The 25,797-nt window shown below is 46.6% G+C and overlaps 1 protein-coding gene across 3 annotated transcripts in view; it reads left to right on the forward strand.

The window, feature by feature from the left end:
- Positions 1-25,797, forward strand: part of AFF2 (ALF transcription elongation factor 2) — a 499,541-nt gene that overhangs the window by 447,257 nt on the left and 26,487 nt on the right. For 2 of the 3 annotated variants that reach the window (XM_049704394.1, XM_049704395.1), the window contains 5 exons: positions 12,105-12,264; positions 14,090-15,088; positions 16,491-16,612; positions 20,799-21,021; positions 25,504-25,793. In XM_049704394.1, coding sequence (XP_049560351.1) covers positions 12,105-12,264; positions 14,090-15,088; positions 16,491-16,612; positions 20,799-21,021; positions 25,504-25,793 — 1,794 coding nt within the window. The remainder of the gene's footprint in view (positions 1-12,104; positions 12,265-14,089; positions 15,089-16,490; positions 16,613-20,798; positions 21,022-25,503; positions 25,794-25,797) is intronic. The other variant, XM_033416854.2, reaches the window with a different exon arrangement.

Below are 25,797 nucleotides of genomic sequence, written 5' to 3' on the forward strand. Positions count from 1 at the left end.
CCTTTCATTTAGCCTTGATGAGAAGGGAGACTGTTAGCTGGAAGGCAAGATTTTCAGGCAGATAGCATTACAGGATTAGAGATCCAGTATTTCCTTTGCTGTCATTCAAAATAACAGGTGTAGGAAATTCTGTTTAAAATAGCTGGGCTTTTGACTTAGAGGACTTCTGTATAGAAGACTTAAGATGTCAGCTTTAAATATGACATTGGTAGTCTTAGGCAAAGAATGGGAGTGAATTCTTGTAGAATCTGTCTTTTCTTGCCATGCCTGTTTATTAATGGTCTTTGTGATTTATTGTAAATGCTGGGGAGGATTTTCAGGCCCATTTATCACGGGAAGGGAACACCTTCTTGTTCCTAATGTGAGTGTGTCACAATTAGCGATGCATGTGGGCTAGGAGATTTAGTTCTGTCTTTTGTGAAAGTCCTTCAACCTCAAATTTAATCCCAAATTGATTGAATACTTTCTCTTCCATGAGGAAATTAATTATGCCACTCGAAAAATCATCAACTAGAAAGGGAGTTAATATCAGGCACAGTGTAGACTGGGCTGGTTAATGTATCAAAATGATATGACGAGGGTAGCTCATGTTTCACACAAATCGAAATAATGGAATCATCATTTTAATTAAAAATGGGAAAGTCTGTGTATAGATGGCATTCATTTTCAGTAAGAGCCACACCATTTATTTCTTATGTTCATGCATGAACATTGCACCCCGTGACCCATGGACATCTGTTGCTCAAAATACCAATTACATTAAAACTGTCCATCCAAATATGTTACGTTTTGTCAGTAGAACTGAAGCTGAAGAAAGAGTCAGGCGCTGTGAGGGGCCAACAGCCATCCAACCAGTTGAGAGGTTACAAATCCATCATCAGACAACCTATTTGCTTAATTATGTTCATCAAATGAACGTCTGACTCAGGAGGTTTGGGGGTTGGGTAGGCTGGCCCGAGTGTGACTTCTGTTGAGAGTCGGCAGTACGTAGACACTTCATAGTTAAGTATTGCTCTTTACCAGGTGACCTTGTTTGTGCTGATTTTCTGTTCATTGTGAGGCCATGTGGAGTGTGTTTTCGTAACAAGAAGATTATATACAAGTTATCGTGCCAGCGATACAGAAAGTGACGGTAGAGTCCGGCCCCTTCCATCGAGGAATTTACAGTGTAGGTGAGCAGGCAGAAGGTTAGCACACTGTCATAATTCGAGAATAATGAAGTGATAAACTGTGATGAAGTTAGTGAAAAGAAATCAGAACAGGGACGTAGTATCTGGGAGAATTAAAGTCATGGCGAAGACCTCGGGTTCTTCGAGGAACCCGAGGAAGACCTCGGGAATTTGAGCTTAAAGGATAAAGATTTAAGGAAGCAGAAGAGAAGGAAAAAGTGTCATTCTAGACCGAAAAAACAGGGTAAGCAAAGGCATGGGAAGAGAGGGAAATAAAGACTGGCCCTAAAGTAGAGGGGTAACGGAAAAAGATCTCTGAACATCCTGTAGAAAAAAACTGCATCTCTCCGCAAGGAAGTCATGGTAAATTCTGACACCAAGAGATCTCGTGCCGTATATGGTCACTGGGGCCAAGTACAAAATAACTCAAGGCTTCTAATCTAATACGGAGCGAGGCCGAGGAAAGTGAGAACTGAATCTGATTTGCAACAGGGAGTGGGCAGGACAGGGGCTGTTGGTAGTAATTAAGAAAGCAGTTTCACGAAATTGGGTCATTTGTAGAGACGTGGATGGATCTCGAGACTGTCCTACAGAGTGAAGGAAGTCAGAGAGAGAAAAACAAAGACCGTATATTAGCGCATAGATGTGGAACCTAGAGAAATGGTACACATGAACCGGTTTGCAGGGTGGAAATTGAGACACATGTAGAGCACAAACGTATGGACACCAAGGGGGGAAAGCGGCGGGGCGGTGGTGCTGTGATGAATTGGGAGATTGGGATTGACATATGTACACTGATGGGGATAAAATGGATGACTAATAAGAAAAATAAATAAATCATAATAAAAAAAACTGAATTAGAAAGGATTAACGGTGGAAAAGAATAAGTTGGGGTTGGGACCGTATGAGGTCAAAGTCAGAAGGAAGCAGGTACTATAAGGGAAGGGAAGCTATAAGGTAGAGAAAAAATAATAGAAAGAATAAGTGTGTTGGTGATGTCAGGCACCAACACGTGCAGAATAGCCGAGTCACACTTCTGGAGCACAAGAGTGGTCCGTCCTGCTGCCGTGGGTCCCAGGTCTGGTTTGCACACAACCCCAGTTCCTGGAGGCCTGAATGTACGATGACTTCTCTTCTGGGTTTTCCTATTGCACCACATACCTCCTGACATTAAACTTCCCATTATACAAAGTGCCTGCAAGACACACACACACACACACACACACACGCACGCACGCACGCACGCACGCACCACACACAAAAAAAGAAAGCAGTTTCAGTAGGCCAAAGAGTTACAAAGCCTGATTACTGGGCCTATAGAAGTCTGTAGTGGTGAGGAAGTGAAACCATCCTGTGTTGACCACGGCTTTAAGAAGCGTCACAGTGGAGGACAGTCAGCCACTGTTTCTTGACGGGGAATCTGCAGCCTGGTCTCACCCAGAAGGGCTGTCTGGGCAGCTTCTGCCCCTCATGGCTCTGTGCTAACGTTACTGCCTCTTCCTCGTGTTAGGGTTAGACACTGCAGTTTTGCAAGGTGCAATTTTTGCCATTCGCTTAGGTATTCGAATGCTTTTATTTATATTTCAGGCATAATTATGAAGGCACATTCAGTAAGGAAACTATATAGGTTTTAATTTAGAAATTGTGTATATGACTTGGAATGCCATCCATTGGATACCCTGTCATCCCATATACAGGAATTTTATTTTGTAGGTATTACTTTTATAACTTAAAAGCTTTTCATTGAAAAGCACACCTATTAATATTCATAAATATATGAAGTACCATTTCTTATGGAGGAACCATAAGAAACTGATAACAGTGGAAAACTTTGGAAAATTGGGTGACGTGACAGTAGAGGGGCAGAAGATGTACTTTTCATTGTATCCCTTACTGTAGCTTTTGAATTCAGTTCCATGTTTCTTACCTGTTTAAAGACAAATACAATATTTGAAGAAACACAATGATGTGAAACATAAAGGACATTTAAATTTCCCCTATTTCATCTTTACAAACTACTACTCTGTGTGGAAAGAGTTATCAGCTGTAAACTGGAAATCTTTTCTTCTAGCCTCCGTGAGTTTTGTCATTCTCAGGAGTCAAATGCAACAGGCTTTTCTTAGCCTAAGGGACGGATTGCCTTCAGTGTTTTGAACACTGAATTCTTGCAATCCATCTCATTAGGTCACTTGAAGAAAACATTTGGGATTAATTCTGTGTTCCTGTTGCTTTTTGGTATGATTACAGGGTGGATTTTGTAGTGGATCCTGGATTCTTTTCCTTTCCTCAAGCTGGACTTGCAGTTTAAGAAAGCGTCCCAGTAGCTTGGTGAAACCCACCACCACTCACTCTGCCTCAGAGCCCAGCCCCATGTCATGGCTAAGAGGTCCTGGAGCATCATGGGTAAAGTGGGAGGATAGCCGTTCCATCTCTCCCCCGCCCAGTGTTCTTGTAGCAATCACGTGAGGTCATGGGAGTGAAAATACTGGAACATTATCAAGTGCTCTGCACTTGAAAAGTATTTGGTCTTGTTGCTCCAATGATGACGATCTCCTGTTGGAACCATAGGCAGTGGGTGCGCCCGGGGACAATTCTCCTTAGAGATCTTACAGAGAAGACCTCTATATGGCTTTACTCTCGGGTGTCTTAAGCGCACCAAACATTGTACAGAGTGTGTGTGTGGTTGATAAAGCCTCTGGCCTTAGAAGCTCGCCCTCCAGATCCAGTGTCTCTGCTACATCAGGTAACAGATCAGACATGAAGGGGAGCAGACATTACTGATAAGGAGATTGGCGTTGGGAGACAGCAAAGAAGAAATGTAGTCTAGGGAGAGATTGGAAGAGGGATGCCCCCTTTTCCAGTCGAGAGGCAGCTCTGAGCATGATGGGTGACAGAAAGAAGTCCTCAGCACGGGAAAAGGCAGAGGCTCATGCCGACGGCTCTGAGCCTATCAGCAGCCCGTTCTGTACTCTCCTGGGGAACTCAGGCTGCCCATGGCTGGGGCTCTCCTGACGGGGAGTTGGGCTCCATCTCCAGGCCAGTCCTATAGACACAATGGCAAGATTCCTGCAGGGGAGCAGCCTCTGGGTTTAAGTCACCCAGTCAGAGTCATCCACTGCTCCCCCTGGGATTGGTGACTGATGGAATTCTTTATGGGAGCGCTTCGACCTTGTTATGGGTTCCTGACATCCGGCCCTCTCTGGGTTCCTTACGAACGTGAGCTGCCAACCGTTCATTCTCTGCTTTGCTGGAGACGGGGTCACGGGAGTCGGAGTTCTGTCCACTTGCTTACCTTCATTCTCTCCCTTGCCCCCATTTTAAAAAGTAGACTTTAAAGGCAAAACGGACAAAAATGCTTGGCTATATACAGTTTTTTTCACCTGTTTGTTGAAACAGTTCTGAGCGATAGCAGAAAAGTCACTGTGGCTTTTAATTATTTCCAGAAAAAAAAATTGAATACCGGTTTATTCTCCCTAATGCAAATTGTGATGTTCTCAAGACATAAATGGCCCATTAGCCACCATTGACCAGGCTTGCTGGCAACGCGCTGACACTCTCCGTAGCTCCACCTCACTTCATACTGCAGTGAGGCGGGATCCAGATGCCTTGGTTTTTTCCATTCCTTTGAAACTGCATGTTGAAGTTTGCCCCGTAGTATCCTTAAAACTAGTTTTCAACTTGATATTGTTTGGTGCTAAGTCTCGGTATTCTCAGCTGTAGAATGGGAGGAGTAAGAGTGCCTGCCTTACGCGACTCTTGTGAGGATTCAAAGAGAAGATTCAGGGAAGGTGCTGAACCTGGTTCCTGGCGCACCTCACATGCTCCATCTCTAGTTAGCCATTACGAATCACGCTCAGGCTCCCAGCCATGACCATGGGTACAGTCTAATACCACCCTGACCCTTGGCGGTGATGGTGGCACGCTCCCTCAGACCCTCGTAGTGATCCATGGGGCACATTTGGAGGAAAGAATTACGCGTTTAGTCAACTCCCAGTGCAGGCAGGTAGCCTCAGGAAACTTGTAAGCTGAAGCTCGTGCTTATTAGAAGGACTCGGATAAAACCTCTTCAGGAATAATTGCCCAAAGAAAGCTTCAACTTGACCAGGTTAGATTCAAAATGACATAAGGCAGTCAACTTTCTTTGTTGCTAAAGGAATACAGAATAGTTATGGAAAATAGTTATGGAAAAGAATAGTTATGGAATAGTTATGGAAAAGTAAAATCCACAGTTGATCTCAAAACTGTGTTTTAGGCATTAGTTTCCAGTTCACCAACTTATTATTTTTTTCCCACCAGTCTGTATCTGAATAGCCTCTGTAGCCTTGGTCCTCTCAGTGTGGTTCACTGACCAGGAGCATCTGTAGCGCCTGGGAGTGCAGAACTCAGGACCCATTGCAGGCCTACCTAATTAGAATCTGCATGTGCCAAAGATCTCCAGGTGATTCGTAAGCACATTAAAGTTGAGAAGTACTGGTTAACAGAGTTCTCTCACCTCTATTTCTTGACTCAGTCCTCTTAAAGCCTATGTGATGTATTACCCCATTTTACAGATGAGGAAACTGAAAACCTTCCATTAAGTGCTTAGCCTAAGGTCACACAAAAATAAAGTAGCCAGGCATGCTCCTCTCACTGTACTAAAACGACCTCTTTAAAATCAGTAGGGGAAATGTAGCTGTTTAGGTATGTGAAATAGACTGAAAATGGGAGAATGGGCACAGGCAGGAAAAGGTGACAAGGGCCTGGGTCTGGTCATTCCACCAAAAGGGTAGCCAAGCCATTGCCAAAGTCACTCAACATTATGGCCTCAGAAAAGAAGTAAGATGCCACGTAAGTTAGGATAAATAGAACTAACTGCTGGTGATCTAAAACTGTGAGGAGCCATTCATTTCGAGTTTTCATGAAAGTTCTAAATGGTCAACTTGCAGCTTCTTGGGAAGATATAACCTCTTCGATTGCCCATTGCTGTGGCAGTAATCTACTAGAGCCTCCCTGACACCAAGCTCTGGCTCCCAGAGAGCCTGGGATGACACTGGGGCCACCTAGATGATCCAGAACCATCTCCCCATCTCAAGATCCTGAATTTATTCATATCTGCCAAACCCGTTTTTCCACATGAGGTACCATATTCACAGGTTCCAGGGATTACTATTTGGACATCTTTGGGGGAGTCATTATTTCACCAACCACACATCTCTTCAGTCAGTCAGGGCTGTAAACTATGTCATATACGGTAACTTGCCCATTAAACTGTCATATACGGTAACTTGCCCATTAAACTATGTCATATACGGTAACTTGCCCGTGAAAATGAATGTGAGTGGATAGGTGTGCATCTCCTTCTTATGCTTTGCAAATAAATTGAGCAGACTCCATTTCAAACACCAGAATCAGACAAAAGGACAAAATCCCAGTGTACACACACATTAGACAAAGATTATCTCCTCGGAGCCATGCCAGGGTGTAGCCCGAATTACAAGCCGATGGCTATTCACTATCTGCTTGTCAGTGGCACCAGTGCATTAACACAGAACACACTTGATTCTGAGTTGCTTGTGATAATATTGGGATATGCGGTCTTTGGTTTTCAAACTGTGCTCAGGGGCCATCCCAGGGCGGAGGAAAAGCTGCTGGGGACTTCCTCCCCTACATTCTGCCCAATCCCTTGTTTCCACCAGAGCAACCGTGTTTTTATCTGTCTTACGTATTATGCTTCTGCCTGCACTTTCTTTTGGCCAGTTGGGCTAAATGGATTTTCTGGGGGAGGGTTGGGGTAGATTTCAAAACTACTGACTCAGACCAAAACGGATTCCTCCCATCCCCGGGCTGGAAAGGCTCAGGGTTCAGAGTGTCTGCCTCTAGGTGAGGCACATAGATTGTTCCAGTTTTGGAACCCAGAGTTCAGAGAGGAAAAGGAGGAAGAGAGGAAGAATCAGCTATAAATGTTGATTCCTTTGCCCCAGGGCCATCCCTTTACAACTTGATGATGGAATCAAGTATAGAAGCATTTCAAATTATCTGGTAGACAGACATTTGATCTCTATAAAACCGGAAAAGGGTCATGTTGATGAAATCCGTACAAGTCTCCACTGAAGACGAGGGTTTAACAACATCCTTGATAGACTCCCCCATCAAACATCTCATGCTACGTCTCTTTGGCAAGGTCTGGGCCTTGTGAAATATGCTGCCGAGATGAATACCTTGTGGACTTGCTTGTCGAAGCCTTCCCATATATGTTTCCCACTACAAAGTCATTACCCCTTCTGGAACCTTTCCTTTCTGATGCCCACACAGCTTGATTGAGCAGAATGGCCAATTCATCATCCCTGTTTATCTCCTGAGAGAGGAATTTACAGTTAAATTAGGATTCGAGTCAGATAGCACTGATGCAGATGTTTGGTTTTCCGGAGACCGTTAATCTGAATTAGTGAAAACTCTGATTTATGAAGTAGCCGTACAGAAAGGCAGCTGTAATCCTCTGAGGTTCATACAAGAGCTCTGTGACTGTGCCGCCGAGAGTAGGTCATTTCAGACCTGCCTTAAGGAGCAGATTGGATTGGGAAGAGGTCTCCTCACACATTTTCTCTAAGGTCCAAACCATCTCCCTTAAAATCCCCTGTGCACTTTCATTTCATGAGGATCATAGTCTTTGAGCTGGAAGACACCTTAAAGATCATCCAACTCCTCTGTGGATCGATAATAGGAATCCTTATTGCCGGCTATCTGGTCACCTAAGGGTATCAAGCTCCCTGGCCCACAAAGCAGTGGCTTCTTTGTGCGGCCAGCTGTAGATTTTTAAGTCCTTTCTGATGTTGAAGTGAGATCTTTCCTGGCTAGATCTCTAATTCATTGGTCCTAGTTTTACCTTGGAAGACTCTCAGAAGTAGCCCACTCCCTTGCCCATAGGACAGAGCTTCCGGTTTTTGAAGCTGTCATCACATGAACCGCCCCCCTCCCTGCCCCAGAGTCTCCTGTAGGCAAAGTAGTCCCAGTTCTTTCATGTGGTTTCGGGACTGTCTATCTAATGGTGTCACATACATATTGAGCCCTTGACTGCACAAGAGGCCTGGTCGGTGTAAGCGTAGAGAGACTGTCATGTCTAGAGATTAAGGTGCCTGAACTACCTCTTAAAACCCATCTTTTACTCGATTACTCCCATTCTTGAAGTAATAGAATCAGAGACAGAAATAGGATTCCGTGGAACTGACCTGTACTTCCAACAAGGATCCAATCTCTGTCCCAGCTAAAAGCACTGGCGTTTATGCAACCTTAACCAAGCAAGAAGACAACTGCAGAATTTATATGCGGTGGGAACTCCACAAACTGTGTGGAATCACATCATTATTTCACAGGTAGAAAACGCCTTTCAAAAATGGGAATATTTGAAATTAAATATAGAAACGTTTGACAGTCAAAACCATCATCATAATACTTTGGTGCGTATTATGTAAATATAATTAAGCAATTAATTTTAATTTTGGTTTATGTATATGGCGGTGGAACATTTAAGAACTTAAATTTTACCATAAAAAAAAAAAACACGCGAAAAAATCCCATCTTTTCCCCCTAGTACTCTCAAGCTTCCGCACTAGGGCCAATGCTGTCTGCAGAAGGCATCTTAAAGACCTCCCAAACTTCTCTCCCACTGGCCTGCTCTTTGATCCCCTTCTCTAGCCCTGGATTTCCCCACGAGGGTCATTGACTTGCTAAGGCAGCTTCTTTGCCCTCAGTCTGGCCCGTGACCGTGAAGACCTACCAAATGGGATTAGGATTAAAATGAGGCTTCGCTCCGCTCAGTACAGACTGCTCACCCGATGAGCACAGTGGCAAAATCTGATCTTTGAAAAGGTTGAGCAGTTCACTTTGAAGTTGTTCACAAACATAGGTCCTTTGAGAAGTTTTATTACATTCGGGGTGAAATCACAGAGTACACTTTTCATATTTACAGACTATGGAGTAGGTGGTTTCATATATTAAATGTTAATGGTTTTTAGTATCACCTATTATCTCTGTTGTAACCACTAGCATTCTTTTTAAAAGCAATTTATTAAAATATGAAAGCAAATGGTGCATGGGAAATAAGTCTAATGCAGTTGGGGAATGACGAATGTGGAAATTGCACATCCGTCCTTCATCTCCTAGGCGGAATCGAGCATTATGTGGGCTAGCATCCCTCATAGCCACTTTAATATACATTTGAAAAATAAACTAGCAACATATGAAAATAAATGTAGCAGAAGTGGGAATTTAAGTAGCTGAACAGCTAACGGGTTTCCCTCCCACCAATGCTGGCTCTTCCCTATTTCCAACTGTGCAACTGCTCTGAGAAAGCAATTCTTTCTCATAAAGATGTTGAAGTCCTTCACCCCCCCCGTCTGAGTTCTCACGGGGCCCTCTTTGAATTCAAGTCCACCGTCCCGCTCATCCCCAAGTATTTCTGTCCATCAGTGTGAGCATGAAAAGTTGACGTACCTCTCCCTGTTCTTTCTATACTTGTTTCCCCTAAGTGGTCACTGTCAACGTTGACTGGCCGTGAGATCCTTCCCGAGAACACAGCAATAGGTTTAGCTGTAGGAAGACTTAGGGAAAATAATTTCAGTTCTCATTTCACTGGATCTCAGTCAAGGCTACTCTTAGGTTCCAAATCATCTTTATTTCGTATCTGCGTCTATACATATATTTACAGTCAATTTTTCATATGTGGTTTCTGTCCACATCTACAATCTCTTAATCACAATTCTGAAATTCAAAAAGTTTTGAGAACTGTTATTTTCAGACAGACTCATTTGATGACAAAACCTGACCTAAACTGATGTGCACGTAATAATTTCAAGTCTTTATTTTTCTCATTGTGACTGTTAACTGCAGTAATATGAATGAGTTTTATTAAAGGGGGCTTCCCAGATCCCACTGGGGGGTTTTATAGATGTGGTATAGCTACCATATTACTTTTTTAATTAAAAAAAATGTGAATATCAAAATCCATCTCCCTTCCAAAGGCTTTGGATAAGGAACACCTGTATACAGACACGCACACACACAAACCATAAATTAATGTATAGATAGGAAAGAAAAGTAGGAAACAGCCTTTTCACCTGAAAGTCATAACCACGGGAGTACAAGTTAGATCTTAAGTCTCTCAATCCACCAGGCAATAGTCTGAGTATTGCTGCTGCTCTGTGCTGTGTCTGCAACTTTACTTGGGGGGAATTGAGGCCAGGCAGGCACAGCCTCTGGATTAGTTGCACTTAAAGCTTTTCCCTCAGTCTTTATTTAGTAACCAAAGACAAAAACAATTGATTAGATTTAGAGGGTACTTTGCATAAATATGCAAGGGTACTTTATGCATAAATACTAAAAAGGAATGCAGGGAACGAAGCGCACTGAGCTGTATGTAGATCCCTGGCTCCACTGTCGCGCTCTCTCGCTCTCTCTCTCTCTCTCTCTCTCTCTCTCTCTCTCTCTCTCTCTCTCTCTCTCACACACACACACACACACACACACACACACACACACACACACACACACACACACTTTCCCAGGGGATAGAGTCCCCTACTTCTTCTGCTTCCCCTAATCTCTTGGTGTATTTGGCAGACGAATGAACTTGCAGATAGCATTTACTTAGCAGATAGCATTTTTAAATGAGCTTCGGCTATATGAAAGAAAAGAGCTACCTGGGAGATTAAAGGGGCCGTCTTCAGGGACGCGAGGCACACGTAATGCAAAGGCTGTACGCATTGGATGGTGACGGATGAGACACCCATGCTGGTTGGGGATCCTAGGCCTTCCCAGGCAGCAGCCGAGCATGGCTCCGGCTCAGCGGGCAAGAGCTGTAATGTTGAGAGCTAGGCTCCAGTGAGGGTGCAGGGTTGGGGCAGGCGAGGAATAATGGTCTCTGGCAGAGGGGGGCCTTAGAGTCCCTCTCTATCCAGTTTGAAGGTGGAGCCACAGGACCAGGTGCCCTCCAGGGCCAGGACTGGGTTTTCCAGGGAGAGCTGGGCAAGGAGCTGGGAGTCTGAGAGGCAGTGAGGTTTGGACGGCCAGCCAGGCGGATAGGAGGACCAGCCCAGCCCAGCAGCGAATATGCTCTGGCCCCCAGCCCATCCCTGTCCGTGATTAAACTTCTCTCCAAAGAGGCGCCTGGGCTGATGAGACAGAGAACGGACAAGACCCCTCCCCGCCCCCCTCGAATTTAGAGCCCCATTTTGGAGTGAAAGCAGAACAAAACTAGTCCAAAGAGATGATGAGCAAAAGGACAGAAAGGCTATGACATACCCCAGAGTGCCAAGAGGCAGCTGACGTTGATTTGTCACGGGGCACAGAGGGCAAACGATTAGTAAGGAAGAGTATGGACTGTCAATAAAGACAGCGGCAAGTGGTGGCCGTTTCCCAGTGCCTTGCTTTACAGATTTAAAATCAGTCATTAGAGACGGTTGGTCCTTTATGATCATACCTCCTGGTAAGGGTTCTAAGAAGCGTTTACAGAAATTCTGCTGGAGGAGGCCGAGAAGTGCGTCCTATCATCCCCTAATTCACACGGTCAGCTCTGCTCACCTTGGGGCCGGGCGCTGGACACCTGGCCGCGAATATCTTTACACAGCCCTGCCCTCCGAGGGACCTGAGAGTCCACGGTCCCAGTCTCACTTCTGTATCCACTGATAGCTATGTGGCTGAGGCAAGCCCTCCCACTTCTCTGAACCTCAGTCTCCCATGATGAAAGCGAGGATTCAACTCGCCCCTTCTTGCCGGGAGGACAGTACTGTGCATATAGCTAAGATCAGAGCCCCTTGACAGACCTGCGGGCCACTCACGGGGCCTCCCGTGAAATGGGATGGCAAGCTCCACTCAGCTGCCCCTCACAAATCATCAGCCTTTATGCTGACCTGGGCTCTTTTCCAGCTGGTCTGAGACCAAGTGGTGTCGTTTTCCTTTCAGCCCGCTCTTGGCCACGCCTCAGCCCACACCTGCAGCGCCAGCCAGCGGGGGATCCGGCAGCTCCAGTGACTCTGAGAGCAGCTCAGAGTCAGACTCAGACACTGAAAGCAGCACCACTGACAGCGAAGCCAATGAGGCGCCGCGCGTGGCCACGCCAGAGGTGGGTGACGGGCCGGGGCCCCAGCCACAGCTTACCTGCCCCGAGGCAGCACCTCCGACCCGCACACACACAACAATACAACAATCACAGTATTCCAGCGCGATGAGGGCTTCAGCACAGTATACACGTCAGAAAAGTACTCAGGTGTTCGATAGCATTTTTTTCTTCTAACACGTGTACTCGCGTGGTCCCTAACAGACATTTCTTTGCCGTGTGACTGATTCGCTGTGTGACTCACTCAGCCACTCTGAGCCTTGAGCCTCCCCGTTACTATTACACTGGCCTAGTGATCACTGGGCTCGCAACTTCACCTTCCAGAGAATCAGCAAAGCCAGTCCAGACCCACTTCTAGCTCTGGGGACGCCACCCCTTCCTCTAGGTTGAAGTGATGAAAGTCCCTCGGCAAGTAAGACCCAAGAAGCGTGATGGTTGAAAGGTCACAGGTATTTCTTTTTTAATTTCAATTAATATTCTTCAAGTGTACTCGATGGTAATTCATGAAAACATTTCACACAGCCCCACAAAATACCAGAATTATAATTTGGAGTTAAAAACCCTGTCCTTCCCCTCTCATCCTCTCTGAGTACCAGCCTCTCAGTTCCCCTGAGCCTGCACCTCGTACAGCAAACAGATCCCTCCATGGCTCTGGACACGCTTGTTTGTCAATAATCAGAAAAGAATAACAGAAGAAGATGTCATAGTAACATTACCGCTAATCATAATAGCTCACACTTCTTGAATATAGATCACACGCCGGGCACCGTGAGAAGCTCGTGACTCGGATTCTCTCCTTTCATCCTCATAACAGCTCTATGGGGTCCTTGCTATTATTATCCCATTTTACAGATGAGAGAATAAGGTTCTGAGAGGGTAAGAAAGAACTTTCCCAAGATCTCACAGGCAGGACTGAAACCAGGGTCTGTGTGCTACCAGAGCTGGGGCCCTTAACCTCGCGCTCTGCTGCCGACAGTAGCAGCCGCTCCGATTGCCTTGACACTTACCTGCCGTTGCTCTGTGCGGGTTGGAATCACGGCTACTCAGAGTCTTTTGAATTCTGTCACCCTCTGTTGGCTGGCGCCATAAGCCTCAGCTGATGCCTTTCAAAAAAGAGGAGTTCTAATAAAAATGATGGCTCTTTTAGTTCAACAGGCAGAATTCAGACTTGGGAATCAAGCACCCGAACTGACGCCTCATTTCCATGGCTTAACGGCGGACGCTAATGTCTGCATGCATGTCCCCGTAAATTGGTTATTGCCTATACACCGAGGAAAGTGCAGTGTTTTTTTGGAAGTCAAATCTTTTCATCCTTCAGTGAAAATACAGAAGGCCTCTTCTTTTTGCAGTGAATTACTGCATCGTATAGGAGGCCCCGGCAGTCTGGCAGAGAGAAAGCCTTTCCTTTAGAATTACAATTGAGGCACGCTTACATTTCTTTTCAGGACCAGAGATCACTACCTCGGCCTCCTGGTAAGAGGTTGAGTAATGAGTCCCACCAAAGGACTTTGGGAACCAGATTCCCTCCCAGGCCTCCCTGCCCACTCTCTGGAAAAACTCTCTGTGAATAATTCCTTCCTTGCTGGCCAAAGTAGGGGATAGTTTCAGAAGAGCAGTGGAACTTAGTTTAAATAAGTAGATTGGAGCCGGTGTGTGGAGTGTTTGGCCATCTAGGGAACGTGATGAATGTGAAGTCCGTGTATGTTTCTAAATGTGTGAATGGTCACTTAACAGCCCAAGCTTTTATCACCCAACAGTCAGTGCACTGAGGGTCCTCCTGACTTCTTTCCAAAGGTGAAATTCATTCTTGCCACTGTTTCTCAATCTGCAGCCTGAGCCGCCCTCCACCAACAAGTGGCAGCTGGACAAATGGCTTAACAAAGTGACATCTCAGAACAAGTCGTTTATTTGCGGCCAAAATGAAACACCCATGGAGACGATCTCTGTACCTCCTCCAGTCATACAGCCAATGGAAGTCCAGGTCAAGGTGAAGCCAAACCCCAGCCAGGTCCTGGCTGAACCCAAAGAGAGGCCTCTCCTCAGTCTTATCAGGGAGAAAGCCCGTCCACGGCCCACCCCCAAAATCCCAGAAACAAAGGCTCTGAAGCATAAATTGTCGACAACTCTCGAGACAGCATCTCAAAGGACAATTGGCAAAAAACAGCCCAAGAGGGTGGAGAAGAACCCCAGCATTGAGGAATTTACCTGGCCCAAACCAAATATCTCCAGCAGCACTCCCAAAGAAAAGGAAAGCATGGAGCTTCCTGAGCCCCCGAGAGGCCGCAACAAAGCCGCCGCCCACAAGCCGGTCCCTAGGAAAGAACCGAGGCCCAGCATCCCCTTGGCCGCCGAGAAGAAGAAGTACCGAGGGCCCGGCAAGATCGTGCCGAAGTCCCGGGAATTCATTGAAACCGACTCGTCTACGTCTGATTCCAACACAGATCAGGAAGAGACCCTGCAGATCAAAGTCCTGCCTCCTTGCATGGCTCCTGGGGGCAACACTGCCAAGTCCAAGGACACCTGCGGGCCCAGCCTGACCCTCAGCACCTTCAGCAGCAGCAACCCGCCCGTCCCCAGTGACGAGCCTACTTTTTCACCCATCCCTGTCATGCAGACCGAGCCTCTGTCTCCTCTCCGAGATCACGAGAATCTGAAAAATCTCTGGGTGAAGATTGACCTCGACCTACTGTCTCGAGTGCCTGGCCACAACTCACTGCAGGCGGCGCCGGCCAAGCCAGACCACAAGGAGACAGCCTCAAAGCCCAGGCGGCAGGCAGCTGCCGCCACTGCTGCGGATAAAGCGGCCCCCAAGGGCAAGCGTAAGCACAAGGTAAGCCGTCGGGTGTGGCCTGCCACGTGATCGGGAGCCGCGGCTGTCTGGGAGCTACTTTGGTCTTGAGTCTCCTTTTCCAGCAGGCTGGTGACAGTGGCTTGCAGTCTTTGGGGAAGGCAATGATGCTTTCCGTGCGGAATGCAGTATTTGACATGACCAGGGAGGAAGTGTTAGGGCTAATCGAGGTTTGCCAACCAACGTCAAGAGCGTCCAATATGGCACGTGATGTGTAGCGATGGAGAATATGAAGAGGCTCCTTCCCCAGGCAGCCAGATTCCTGGGTCATTATTCCATAGTCCCCCACGGCACCAGCAGCAGCAGGGCACCAGGGATTCCTAAGGTCAACATGCATCCTCTAGGCCTTGTTCATTTCTCCATCCAAACATCAGCATCCCTGCAACCCAGTTATATGTTGATCATCCTGGCTCCTACTAGACACACGTTCTGGCCAGCCTGCTTGGCCCCCTGACCTGTGCGGTCGGCTTGACTCGTAAAAACCTCACCTGCAAGACATTAGGGTTGGATTCCAGGGCTACAGATACAATCATAAGGTGAAACCCAGCATGGCCTCTTCCATTTCACGTCCATCTGGGGAAGTGAGTTTGTGTCCAGGAAGTTCGTTGTGTTGCATCTCTGGATCTCACAGTAGTCTTTTAGTGTAACATCATCTCATGGTGATATTTGAGTAATATTATTTTGAATGACTGCCGTGGGGAATCCTGCAAGGGTGATTTAAGTCATCATCCAGCTTTAGAGATTCACAGACGGTGTTATCTCTGAGCTGTGCACCGACTTATTCAATGAGAGTATTCCAAACTAGGGACCAAAGTCTGGTCCAAAGGAGGACCAAAGAGTCTGATAGGACAAGGGACTGTTTCCCTGCTCTTAGTGATGACAGCAGCACAACCAGCAGTAAACGTGGACCTTCAGAACCAGTACCTGAAGGTCCAAAGGTGTGCCTTGCATATGGTTAACTTCCTTGCATATTTTTGGTTGTAGAAGTGACCTTTATATGTTACCCTAACCCCCCAGGGTGCTTGGACGGGATTTATGCCGTGTTAGAATTGCAGTGTTAGTTTCTAAACTACTCATTTGTGGAGGCGTTGTTGCTGGAAGAAGTGTCTGAAAACTATAGATTCTCTTCACTTTCGGTATGATATCCCTGTGCCACCCGATCAGAGGCTCACATCACAGCTTCACCCTCTCAGATGCCAGCTTCTTGGTTGGAGTAGGCGAGGCAAGACTGATCGCTTTTCTGTCTGATCAAAGGTGCACTTTTAACTCCCCTACCTAGTCTAGGACTTAAAGTAGAAGCCAGCTGTCTCCCTTGCTCGTTGTTTTTAAATGTCTGCGTGTGCCATGGATTTCAAACTGTGTGTATTTTTTCTTCCTGTTAAAGCCAACAGAAGTTGCGGAGAAAATCCCTGAGAAGAAGCAGCGCCAGGAGGAGGCGGCCACCATCTGCCTGCTACCACCTTGCATCTCACCAGCTCCCCCCCAGAAACCTCCCAGCACTAAGGAGTGAGTTTGCCCTGGGCTGTATGATACTTTGCTTGTTCAGACTCTTAAGAAATCCCAAATGAACCCTTGGCCCGGGGGCAGGGGGTCCTGTCCCAGAGGAATGTTAGGTAAGAAACAGGAGTCTCTGAGTCCTGTCCTGACAGCAGTCTCTGACCACCAGTCTAACAAGGGTGGGATAAAGGGTGGCGCTCAGGCCGCCAGATTTGGGGTGACTCCTTGAGCTTTTTAGCAACATTTCTTTGTTCCAACTCAGACTGATGACCAAAAATCGGCGAAAGTGAACTTTTAGCGCTGAGTGAAGGGTAAGAGGAAGTAAATGAGTTTAAAAGGGGCATCAAGAGACGCCTATCCCTTGAGCCAAATCACCTCCTTCTGGGCAACTTCCAGTTCTGATGGTGATAAATAAAAAGATTTCCCTGGAAAGCAACCCCTTGGCCTCAACAGGATGACTCAGCAGCCGCTTCCTCTTTGGTGTCATTTCTCAACGCTAATATGAAGCTTGAGGGCTAGCAGCTCCATGCTGAACTCCTCAGAGGCCCAGGGGAGGCCAGAGAGATGAGCTGTCTGGGAGTGCCCCCCAGCCCCAGGCAGCTCTGTGCTGGGAAAAGCCGGCTAGGGATGGACGCGTTAATGCCGATCGGCTGGTACCTCTTCTCGCATCTCCCTCTTTGCAGAAGGTACCAGAGTCAGGCAGGAGCCCTCCTTGTACCGTCCTCACTCACACGACCCCAGCCTTCCCTACCAAACACTGTGATGGAGTCCTTCTGTCTTACACCTATCATTTCCCCAACAATCGTGTCAGCTACTGGAACCATTCCGTCTGGATAATTATTGCCATAAATTCATTCAAAATTAGAGATTACTTCCATCAAAGACCAGTTTGGGAGCCTATTAGCAGCCCAGAGCAGAGAGGCAATATGGCCATAACTGCTGCTCACAATTGATTTCACAGATTACTGTTTAACATCAGTGATAGGACATCAATCTGCCACAGATAAGATGTCGGAAATAAGTTATCAGCTGACACTTGTTTGGATCCTTGTTGTTTAGAGATGAAAGGTGGGAAAAGATCCGCTCAGTATAATAAGGAGATTTGGCCCTAGGCTGCCCGTCTCCCTGTGGACCCGAAGCTCTTTGTGACCGGCATCTGTGTTCCCCGGCATAATTTGATCGGAAATATCCCTTCACATACTTGGAGTTCTCAGAATTAGTAACTCTTCCAGTGGAGCAAACCAGCCCTTTTTCCCCCAGGGTGGGCCAGGAATGTGGGGAAACAGACTTCTTTCCCAGTGGTCAAACACTGTCATTCCAGGGCCCTCCTCATTTCCAAGGAGGAAGGACTAAAGTGGTGTCCCTGTAGTGGCGGTACTGCCCCAGTTCCCAGATTCAATCTATTCGGGCCGGGCCACCTGAGGGCACAAGGAAGAGCCAGGGAACTGTGGAGCATTGCCACACCATCGGTCCCCATTGCGAGCCTCCTTCAGCGACCCAGTGATCTGTCACTGGTCCCCATTTCATGGAAGAGAGATGATCAAATATTAAATCGATGTCTAATAATTCAAATTCGTTCTCATAAAATGGTGTTTTACCTCACAGTCCTTACCATCTTTCTGCTTTTGTAGTAGTTCGGAGAGCAGTGTTTACCTAGTAGCATTTATCATTCAGGAAGGGCCTGGATCGGGTTCTTAACACTTGTCCGGCAAATCCATGTCTCCGGGAAAATCTCGGGAGTTGAGGGAGAAGGAGCAGGACAGACCTCTCGGAGGTCTTCTCCTGGAAGCCCTCTCCTCAAGCTTTGTCTGCTCCTTTGTGCTTTGTTGACCCTTCAGACTAAATCCTTGGAAATTTCTATAAGATAACATTCACTTTTCTCAATGAATACTCTAAACCTAGCAAAGGATGCCACACCAGCCTATGACAGCTGGAGTTTCCCATCGTCCACCAGAAGGGCCCTGATGAGTTCCCTGCCCCTTCTTTGGGGCTTGAACCATCAGAGGGGCCTCTGAGGCATTAAATGGGGGACTCTCTTGTTTGCTGTCCTCCTGTACAAGAGCCAGAGCCTATACAAGCGGTGCCCTTATAGTAAGAAGCCAAAATGGTGACAGAGTGGTCTCTAGAAAATGCTCCCTGGGTGTCTTCACCCAGGAAGTCGTTAAAGGCCACATGGTTCCAGGTCGCTATCATACAGACGGAAAGGGGGCCAGATGACTGTGCCCATTGCACTGAATGTACTGTACTGGGAACGATGTACCGTGTACAATGGCAGATGGGGAGGCCTAGCACAACGATAGTTGCCAATGGCAAATGGACTGCCTCTAGGGAACAGCTCTTCCCCTCGCAGCCCACCCTCTTCTCCGGCAGCTCAGGTAGTGCAGGAGTGGTCATAGGTAAGGAACCCAGTCACTCCCGTAGATGCCACAGCAATGCTTGACTCCTTTCTATGTAAATTCCCCAAAGTCCGATTCCTCTGTAGTGATTACACTCAGCGTGGGCTGATGCTGGTGGAGCCTCCTCGTGGGCGTGCATCCTACTCCTTATTTTCACCATTATTTTCATCAGGCATCACCACTATCTCAAAACGACTCTTCATGCCCAAGCAATTTTAAAAATCCATTGGCAAATATTTTGTAATTAATTTTTTTTCTTTTGTCTTTTTTAAAATCAATTAATTAATTTTATTTTTGGCCATGTTGGGTCTTCGTTTCTGTGCGAGGGCTTTCTCTAGTTGTGGCGAGCGGGGGCCACTCTTCATCGCGGTGCGCGCGCCTCTCGCTATCGCGGCCTCTCTTGTTGCGGAGCACAGGCTTCAGACGCGCAGGCTCACTAGTTGTGGCTCACGGGCCCAGTTGCTCCGCGGCATGCGGGTTCCTCCCAGATCAGGGCTCGAACCCGTGTCCCCTGCATTAGCAGGCAGATTCTCAACCACTGCACCACCAGGGAAGCCCCTGTAATTAATTTAAATCCATTAAGGTAATGGCAGAAACAGTGAATTTTCTGAAAATCCGGCTGCCTGACAAAAATTGACATAGGGCCGCATTTATGAAACAGAAGATGACAAATATTGTTACAAATGGCAAATTTGGGCGGCAGAAGTGGAACGACGGGACTGCATTGACTGCTACCATTTCAGGAAATCAAACCACTTGAGTGCTTGTTCATCTTTGATTTGTTGCTTTGAGATATTGTAAATCTATATTTCTAGACACTGACTGAAATTGACCAAGAGGAAAACATAAATTCTTGTTGACTTAATTTGCTGTTGAAAATTGTAGTCAATAATCATGAAAAGTAAATGGCTGCACAGTACAATATTAGTTGTCTAAGAAAAGATGAAAATTCAAGTAATCTTCATTGATTAGTCTAAGACAGTAACTAAAATAAAAATCCATGGCCCAATTACCATGTTAAGCAGCTAGCATAAGGTTTTAGTTGTTCTGTTTTATTTGAAGTCTCAGTCTATTTGATGATGCCCACTTAACGGGCAGATAAATCAGTTTGAAAGCACAGGAGCGCTTCTAGGACTGTAGATGTCTTATGGAAAGATGACAAAATATTTTTCAAATGGACTTTTGTAAACCGGAGTACATCAGTACTTCAGTATAACAGCTTAAGGTCAGGGGCTCATTATGCCTTGGGTAGAACAGTTGGAACATACGATTTGCAATGTAACCCAAAAGTATTTAGTGTGTTATTTATTTCTGTGTAATGTATAAGCATAGTATTTCTTAGGAAAGTATCCTTCCACTAATTGTTTATTGTACTGTTTGTTGTGTGACCATGCAGTTAAGTCGTAGGGCAGAATAAGTAGGAACCAGCCTAAAAAATGATGGGATTAAAGTCTGCATTGGATTTTCCATAAAAATCTACTTAACGGTAATCTTAAAAGGTTACAAATATCACACTGGGGCAACATTCCATTAGACATTTCCATTTATCATGGAGTTCTGTTTCAAAGACCCGTGTTTATTCTTAGATACATATGGTTGCATTTATCTATAACTCAGTCTATAGGGAGGGCTCCCTCTCTGTAGATATCTATGTCTCTATGTTTTTATGTATACTCTTCACCACAAGTGAAGGTCCATCAGCCAACATATTACTTTAGCTGAAAGTATCAGCATCATGGGACAGCTCAGAATAAAGAGAGACAAGATTTTCTGACACCCCATACTTTTTGTTTACACAGAAATAATTCATCCAGGAGAGCAAACAGAAGAAAAGAAGAAAAGCTGTTTCCCCCTCCACTTTCCCCACTGCCAGAGGATCCTCCGCGCCGCAGGAATATCAGCGGCAATAGCGGTCCCTTCAGTCAAGACAAGACCATCCCTATGATTGGACAGATCACCTCGACCAAACCTAAGAGGAGTGAAGGCAAATTCTGTGCTACTTTCAAAGGGATATCTGTAAGTGTAAGCATCTTAGAAGAAATCTTATCAGTGTCAGGTGGAAACAAGTTGACCCAGCTTATCTAACTGAACTCAAGATGAATTTTTCATTCCAGTCTTACTTCTCCAAACAGATTATTATGCAGGCATTCAGGGCTTGGACGTCCTTTGGTCCAATGCCTTCAGATCTTGGGGGTGGGGGACACTTCGACAATACTGTCCACAGCATCTGGCACATGGGAGGCACTGATCATTTACCGAAAGGGAGAGAACAAATGGACGGAATTGCCCAAGGTCATGGAACTGGGGCCGGGACTCCAAGTTACATCTTTCCACCACCCGGCTTAGCAGGTGTGAATTGTGTTTTAAAATAGTGACTCAAAAGGATGGAGTTTCAAAGGTGAATCTGTTGCTAAAATCACACAATTGTGGTTCTCTAAGCCAAACTCAAGGATTATCCCGTCCTTTCGATTTTCTGCACTGCTGCTCGATTAGCATAAATAACTGCGAAGTTGTTTCACTTTTCTCATCTATACACAATGTCTTTTTATCTTGCCCCAGGTATAGGTACCTGAACCGTGAAAACCATGAGCGATAGTGTCGCTAGCGAATGTTAATGGCAAATGTACCTGCCTTTTTGGGTAAATGCACGTATGTGGAGATGCAGCATCTGATCTCCTTTAAGTGTAGTATAAAAAGCAAATGCATGAAAATCAATGAGTTTTCAAATGTCTAGCGCCAACCTGGTGGCCCCTGAACCCAAAGCGCCCATTTAACACTTCGTGAAAAGCCATGAGGCCTCTGAGCTTTAAGGACCACAATTTAAAGCCCTCCGTCATCTGAGATGACTAGATGACATACATATCTAGGTAAATTTTATTGGTGACATAAAGAAATTGCTCTATTACAAAGTTGTCATTTTCCAAATGAAATTTGTATGTGTGTGTGCCCACATTACATTTGCATTCACGTTTAAAGATGCTGACTTATAATGTTAGGAATGAAACTGTCTATTCTAAACAGTAATTACACTATCAATCCTATTTTTCATACTGAATGTAATTAATGTTATAAACTCCAACGGAGGCTTTCTCCTACCGCAAGCTTTTGGAGGGCATGCGCCATATCTAGGCAGCTCTCTTCATATAGCGCCTAGTACATGGTCACAAATAATTAGATGCTTAATAGAGATGTTGTTATGACAGTGATAATAAGAGGATCCTGCAAGGGCATTTTTTTCTTAAGGAAATCACCGGGGTCCCCATGATGGATTGAGTACCTGTTGCGTCTTCTTTGGCCATTAGTTTTTTCTATTAATGGCTTGAAATCTGAGAGACTTTGTGGAAGTTAAGAGACTTGCTTGACACATAGTGCTAACACGGCAACAAATCTGTTCTGTGACCTTGGGCAAATTATGAAACCTCTTTGGGTCCATGAAATGAGTAAATTTGACTAGATGATCTATACAGGTTCTTCCAGCTCCAAAAACGTTTTCCATCTTCTGCTCTCAGAGTCTTCTCTGTCCCATGTACGCACGAAGTCCTGTTTATTGACTCAATGGATGAGTGAGGGTCAACAGAGGACGTGTTTATATGACTTACATGGTCATGGCTGAACGCAGCCGTTTCCAGTCAGATGTGCCAGGACCGACATCACCTCCGTGTGCGTGGTGGACATGGTGTTTCAGGGTTCTCGTCACCTATCTTGGCCGTAGAGACACGTGGCTCTCTCTGGGGCCGACTCAGCTGTTTGGTCTGGGTCATCTGGCTTTGGCGGTAGAAGCGTGGAGCTGGCTTAGGAGTTCGAGTTCAGAAGCCTCTGAGTTTTTTATGTGTTTGGGTTGAATAGAATCCGTGATGAACTTTAAATGCTTTCCTACGTATCCACCGTAACCATTTTTAGATGTGCAGTCTCTCAGCACAGTTATCGCAATGAGCTCTTGATGGTAAGAAGTTTTGATAATCGGAAGGTCCAGGATGAAGTGGAAAAGATAAGACTTTCATGGATATAAGAAATGTTCACATTTGACTTTTCACTCTAAAGTGACCCTTTTGATTAAGGCAGGCAGGCCTGTGTTCAGCAAATCACTGAGTGCACTGGGCGGTGGGGTAGCGGGACGGGGCTGGGGTGGGAATGTAATAAATCAGAGACGGCCCCAGCGCCTAAAGGGCTCCCAGTCTAAGGTGAGCAATGAGACATGTGCTCGATAAACTGGGATACGAAATAGCTGCTGATTGGTGTCTTAGGGGAGGGCTTGAGACACACCCTTCCCATCTCTAAAGGGACCAAAAAGGTTTAAAGCACTTCTGGCCATATACATGAGGCAGTTTTCCTGGGAAGGCATTTGTTGAGCTGGGTTGAGCTGAGAGTGTTAAGTAGGGTTTAGTAATGAGGGGAAATGATTAAACAGGAGTGTGGTCTCTACACACAGTGGAATATTATCCAGTCTTCAAAAGGAAGGAAATTCTGCCACGTGCTACAACTTGGGTGAACCTTGAGGACATTGTGCTAAATGAGATCGGCCAGGCCCAAACAGACAAAGAGTGTATGATTCCACTTACACGTGGTACCTCGAGGAGTCAGATTTGCAAAGACAGAAACTAGAAGGGTGATTGCCAGGGGCTGGGGGTAGTAAGGGGATGGAGAGTTATGGTCTAATGGGCACAGAGTTTCAGCTTTGCAAGTTCGAAGAGCCCTGGAGATCGGTTGCACGATGATATAAATGTGCTTAACACGAGCGCACTGGGCGTTTAAAAATGGTTGAGGTGGTAAATGTGGGTGTCTTGTGTATTTTCCCTCAGTTTAAGCGCTGAAAAAAGACAGTACATTATCGCAAGGTGAAAAAAGTAACGAAGAGGAGGCTTTCTCAACCCTAAGACTGCGAAGGACCCAAAGCAGGAAGGTGGAGAAAGCCTGATGAGTTCAGTTTGGTGGCAGGTTCATCGGAGGGAGTCGGGAAGGGTGAAGCCAGGTCAGGAAGGGCCTTACACACCAGCAGAGGAGCTCAGCCTGGGGTTTGCACTCAGCCGCAAGGCAGTGAAATGCAGGGAGCTCCGGCTGGCAGGCGGCAGATGGAGGGTGATTGGAAAAGCTAGCTCAGAGGTCGGGCGTTCGGCCAGGAGGCTGTGTGATCAACTCTGGCTGAAGCCACGAGAGCCTGCACTTTGAGGCTTCAGAGGAGGAAGGGACAGGTTGTGAGACACTGGGGGGATGGAGTGAACAGGACTTTGTAGTGGATTGGACGGGGGTGACGGAGAAGGAGAAATAAGGGATGGAGAAGAGCAGTGGTTTTCAAAGTTTCAGGAGCATGATCCCATTTTGAAATGAAATCATTTCCAGAACTTCAATATCTACAACTGGTTCAAGCAGAGAAGCTCAGATGGAAGGCAAGGCGGGGAGGACACGGCTTCTGATGCCCCTGGCCCCGGGATGACCACCATGCCCTTACCGGCCTTGGTGACAGGGGGGACCGTCCTGCCATTCACAGAGCAAGGGGACTGGTTTGGATGTCAGTTTGGTTTCAGAGCAAGTTGAGATGCTGATGGGCCATCTTGGTGGAACTCTCCAGAAGCGATCACTGCAGTAGCATCAGAGAGAGGGTTACAGGTGGAGGTTTCCCTCGGGGAGTTATACCTGCTTATTGTCAGATCTGTGCCAGTGCACACAAGACTGGCAAATCCTGTCGAGGTCAAGAGAGAGGAGCTGAGGAATGAACGTTGGGGGATGCCAGCCTTGGAGGGAATCCCAGCTCAGACGAGGAGAAGGAGCAGGTGGCACCACGGCAAGTACGGTCAGAGGTAGAACAGTCAGGATCGTCCCGCAGTTGCCAGAGGGGGGCATGGGGGCAGAGTCAGCGGTGTGAACACGGCAGGTGGTCTCGTGACACGGAGCGTCACATCGTTACAGATCTTCCCACCTACTTCATTCATCTGGATCCCATTCTTTCTACGGCAGTGACAGTTCAGGGTGGAACTCAGAAGTCTCTGACTCCTTTGATTTTTGACCTGGTACAGATGAGTTTTCTCTCCCCCAAGGCCTGGAAATGAAGAGGCGCTCCTGTGGCATCACTAGCAGGAAAGCACTCGAGGCCTCGCGTGAACGGAAAGGCAGCCCCAGCCGCGGCCGGTCCCTTATCAAAAACAGACACGTCAGGGTGACAATCTCTCTCTCTCTCTCTCCTCTCTGTCCCTCTCTCTATCCTTCCCTCCCTTTCCCATACGTCCCCAACTGGATTTAGACCTTCGCCAGTGACTGTGTCACTGGGATGATGGAGCTATGTAGTCACAGCATGTGACTAGCTTGGTGTTTGGGGTCATCATAGAACAAAAGCTGGTGATTCCCGGAGTTCATGACATATAGCGGAGTCACCTGTGTATCCTCCAGCTGTGTGCATCGTTTTCTTCTCTCTCGTCTTGTTTCCTAGTGTGTTTGACATGCAAAGCATTTATGAAAAGATGCTCTAAAAATCTGGACCTAATGGAAATTCTTTGTCCTCCTTTTTCCCAGGAGGGAGACACTCCAAAAAAGGCAGCCTCTGCCACCGTCACTGTCACCAACACTGCTATTGCCACTGCCACTGTCACTGCTACTGCCACTGTCACCGCCACTGTCACGGCCACTGCCACGGCCACTGCCACTACCACCACCACTACCACTACCATTTCCACCATCACCTCCACCATCACTACTGGCCTCATGGACAGCAATCACCTGGAGATGACATCCTGGGCCGCCCTGCCCGTTCTTTCCAGCAGCACTACCAATGTCCGGAGACCCAAGCTCACTTTTGATGACTCGTAT

This window comes from Orcinus orca, chromosome X (genome assembly GCF_937001465.1).
Source record: "Orcinus orca chromosome X, mOrcOrc1.1, whole genome shotgun sequence".
Lineage (NCBI taxonomy): Eukaryota > Metazoa > Chordata > Mammalia > Artiodactyla > Delphinidae > Orcinus > Orcinus orca.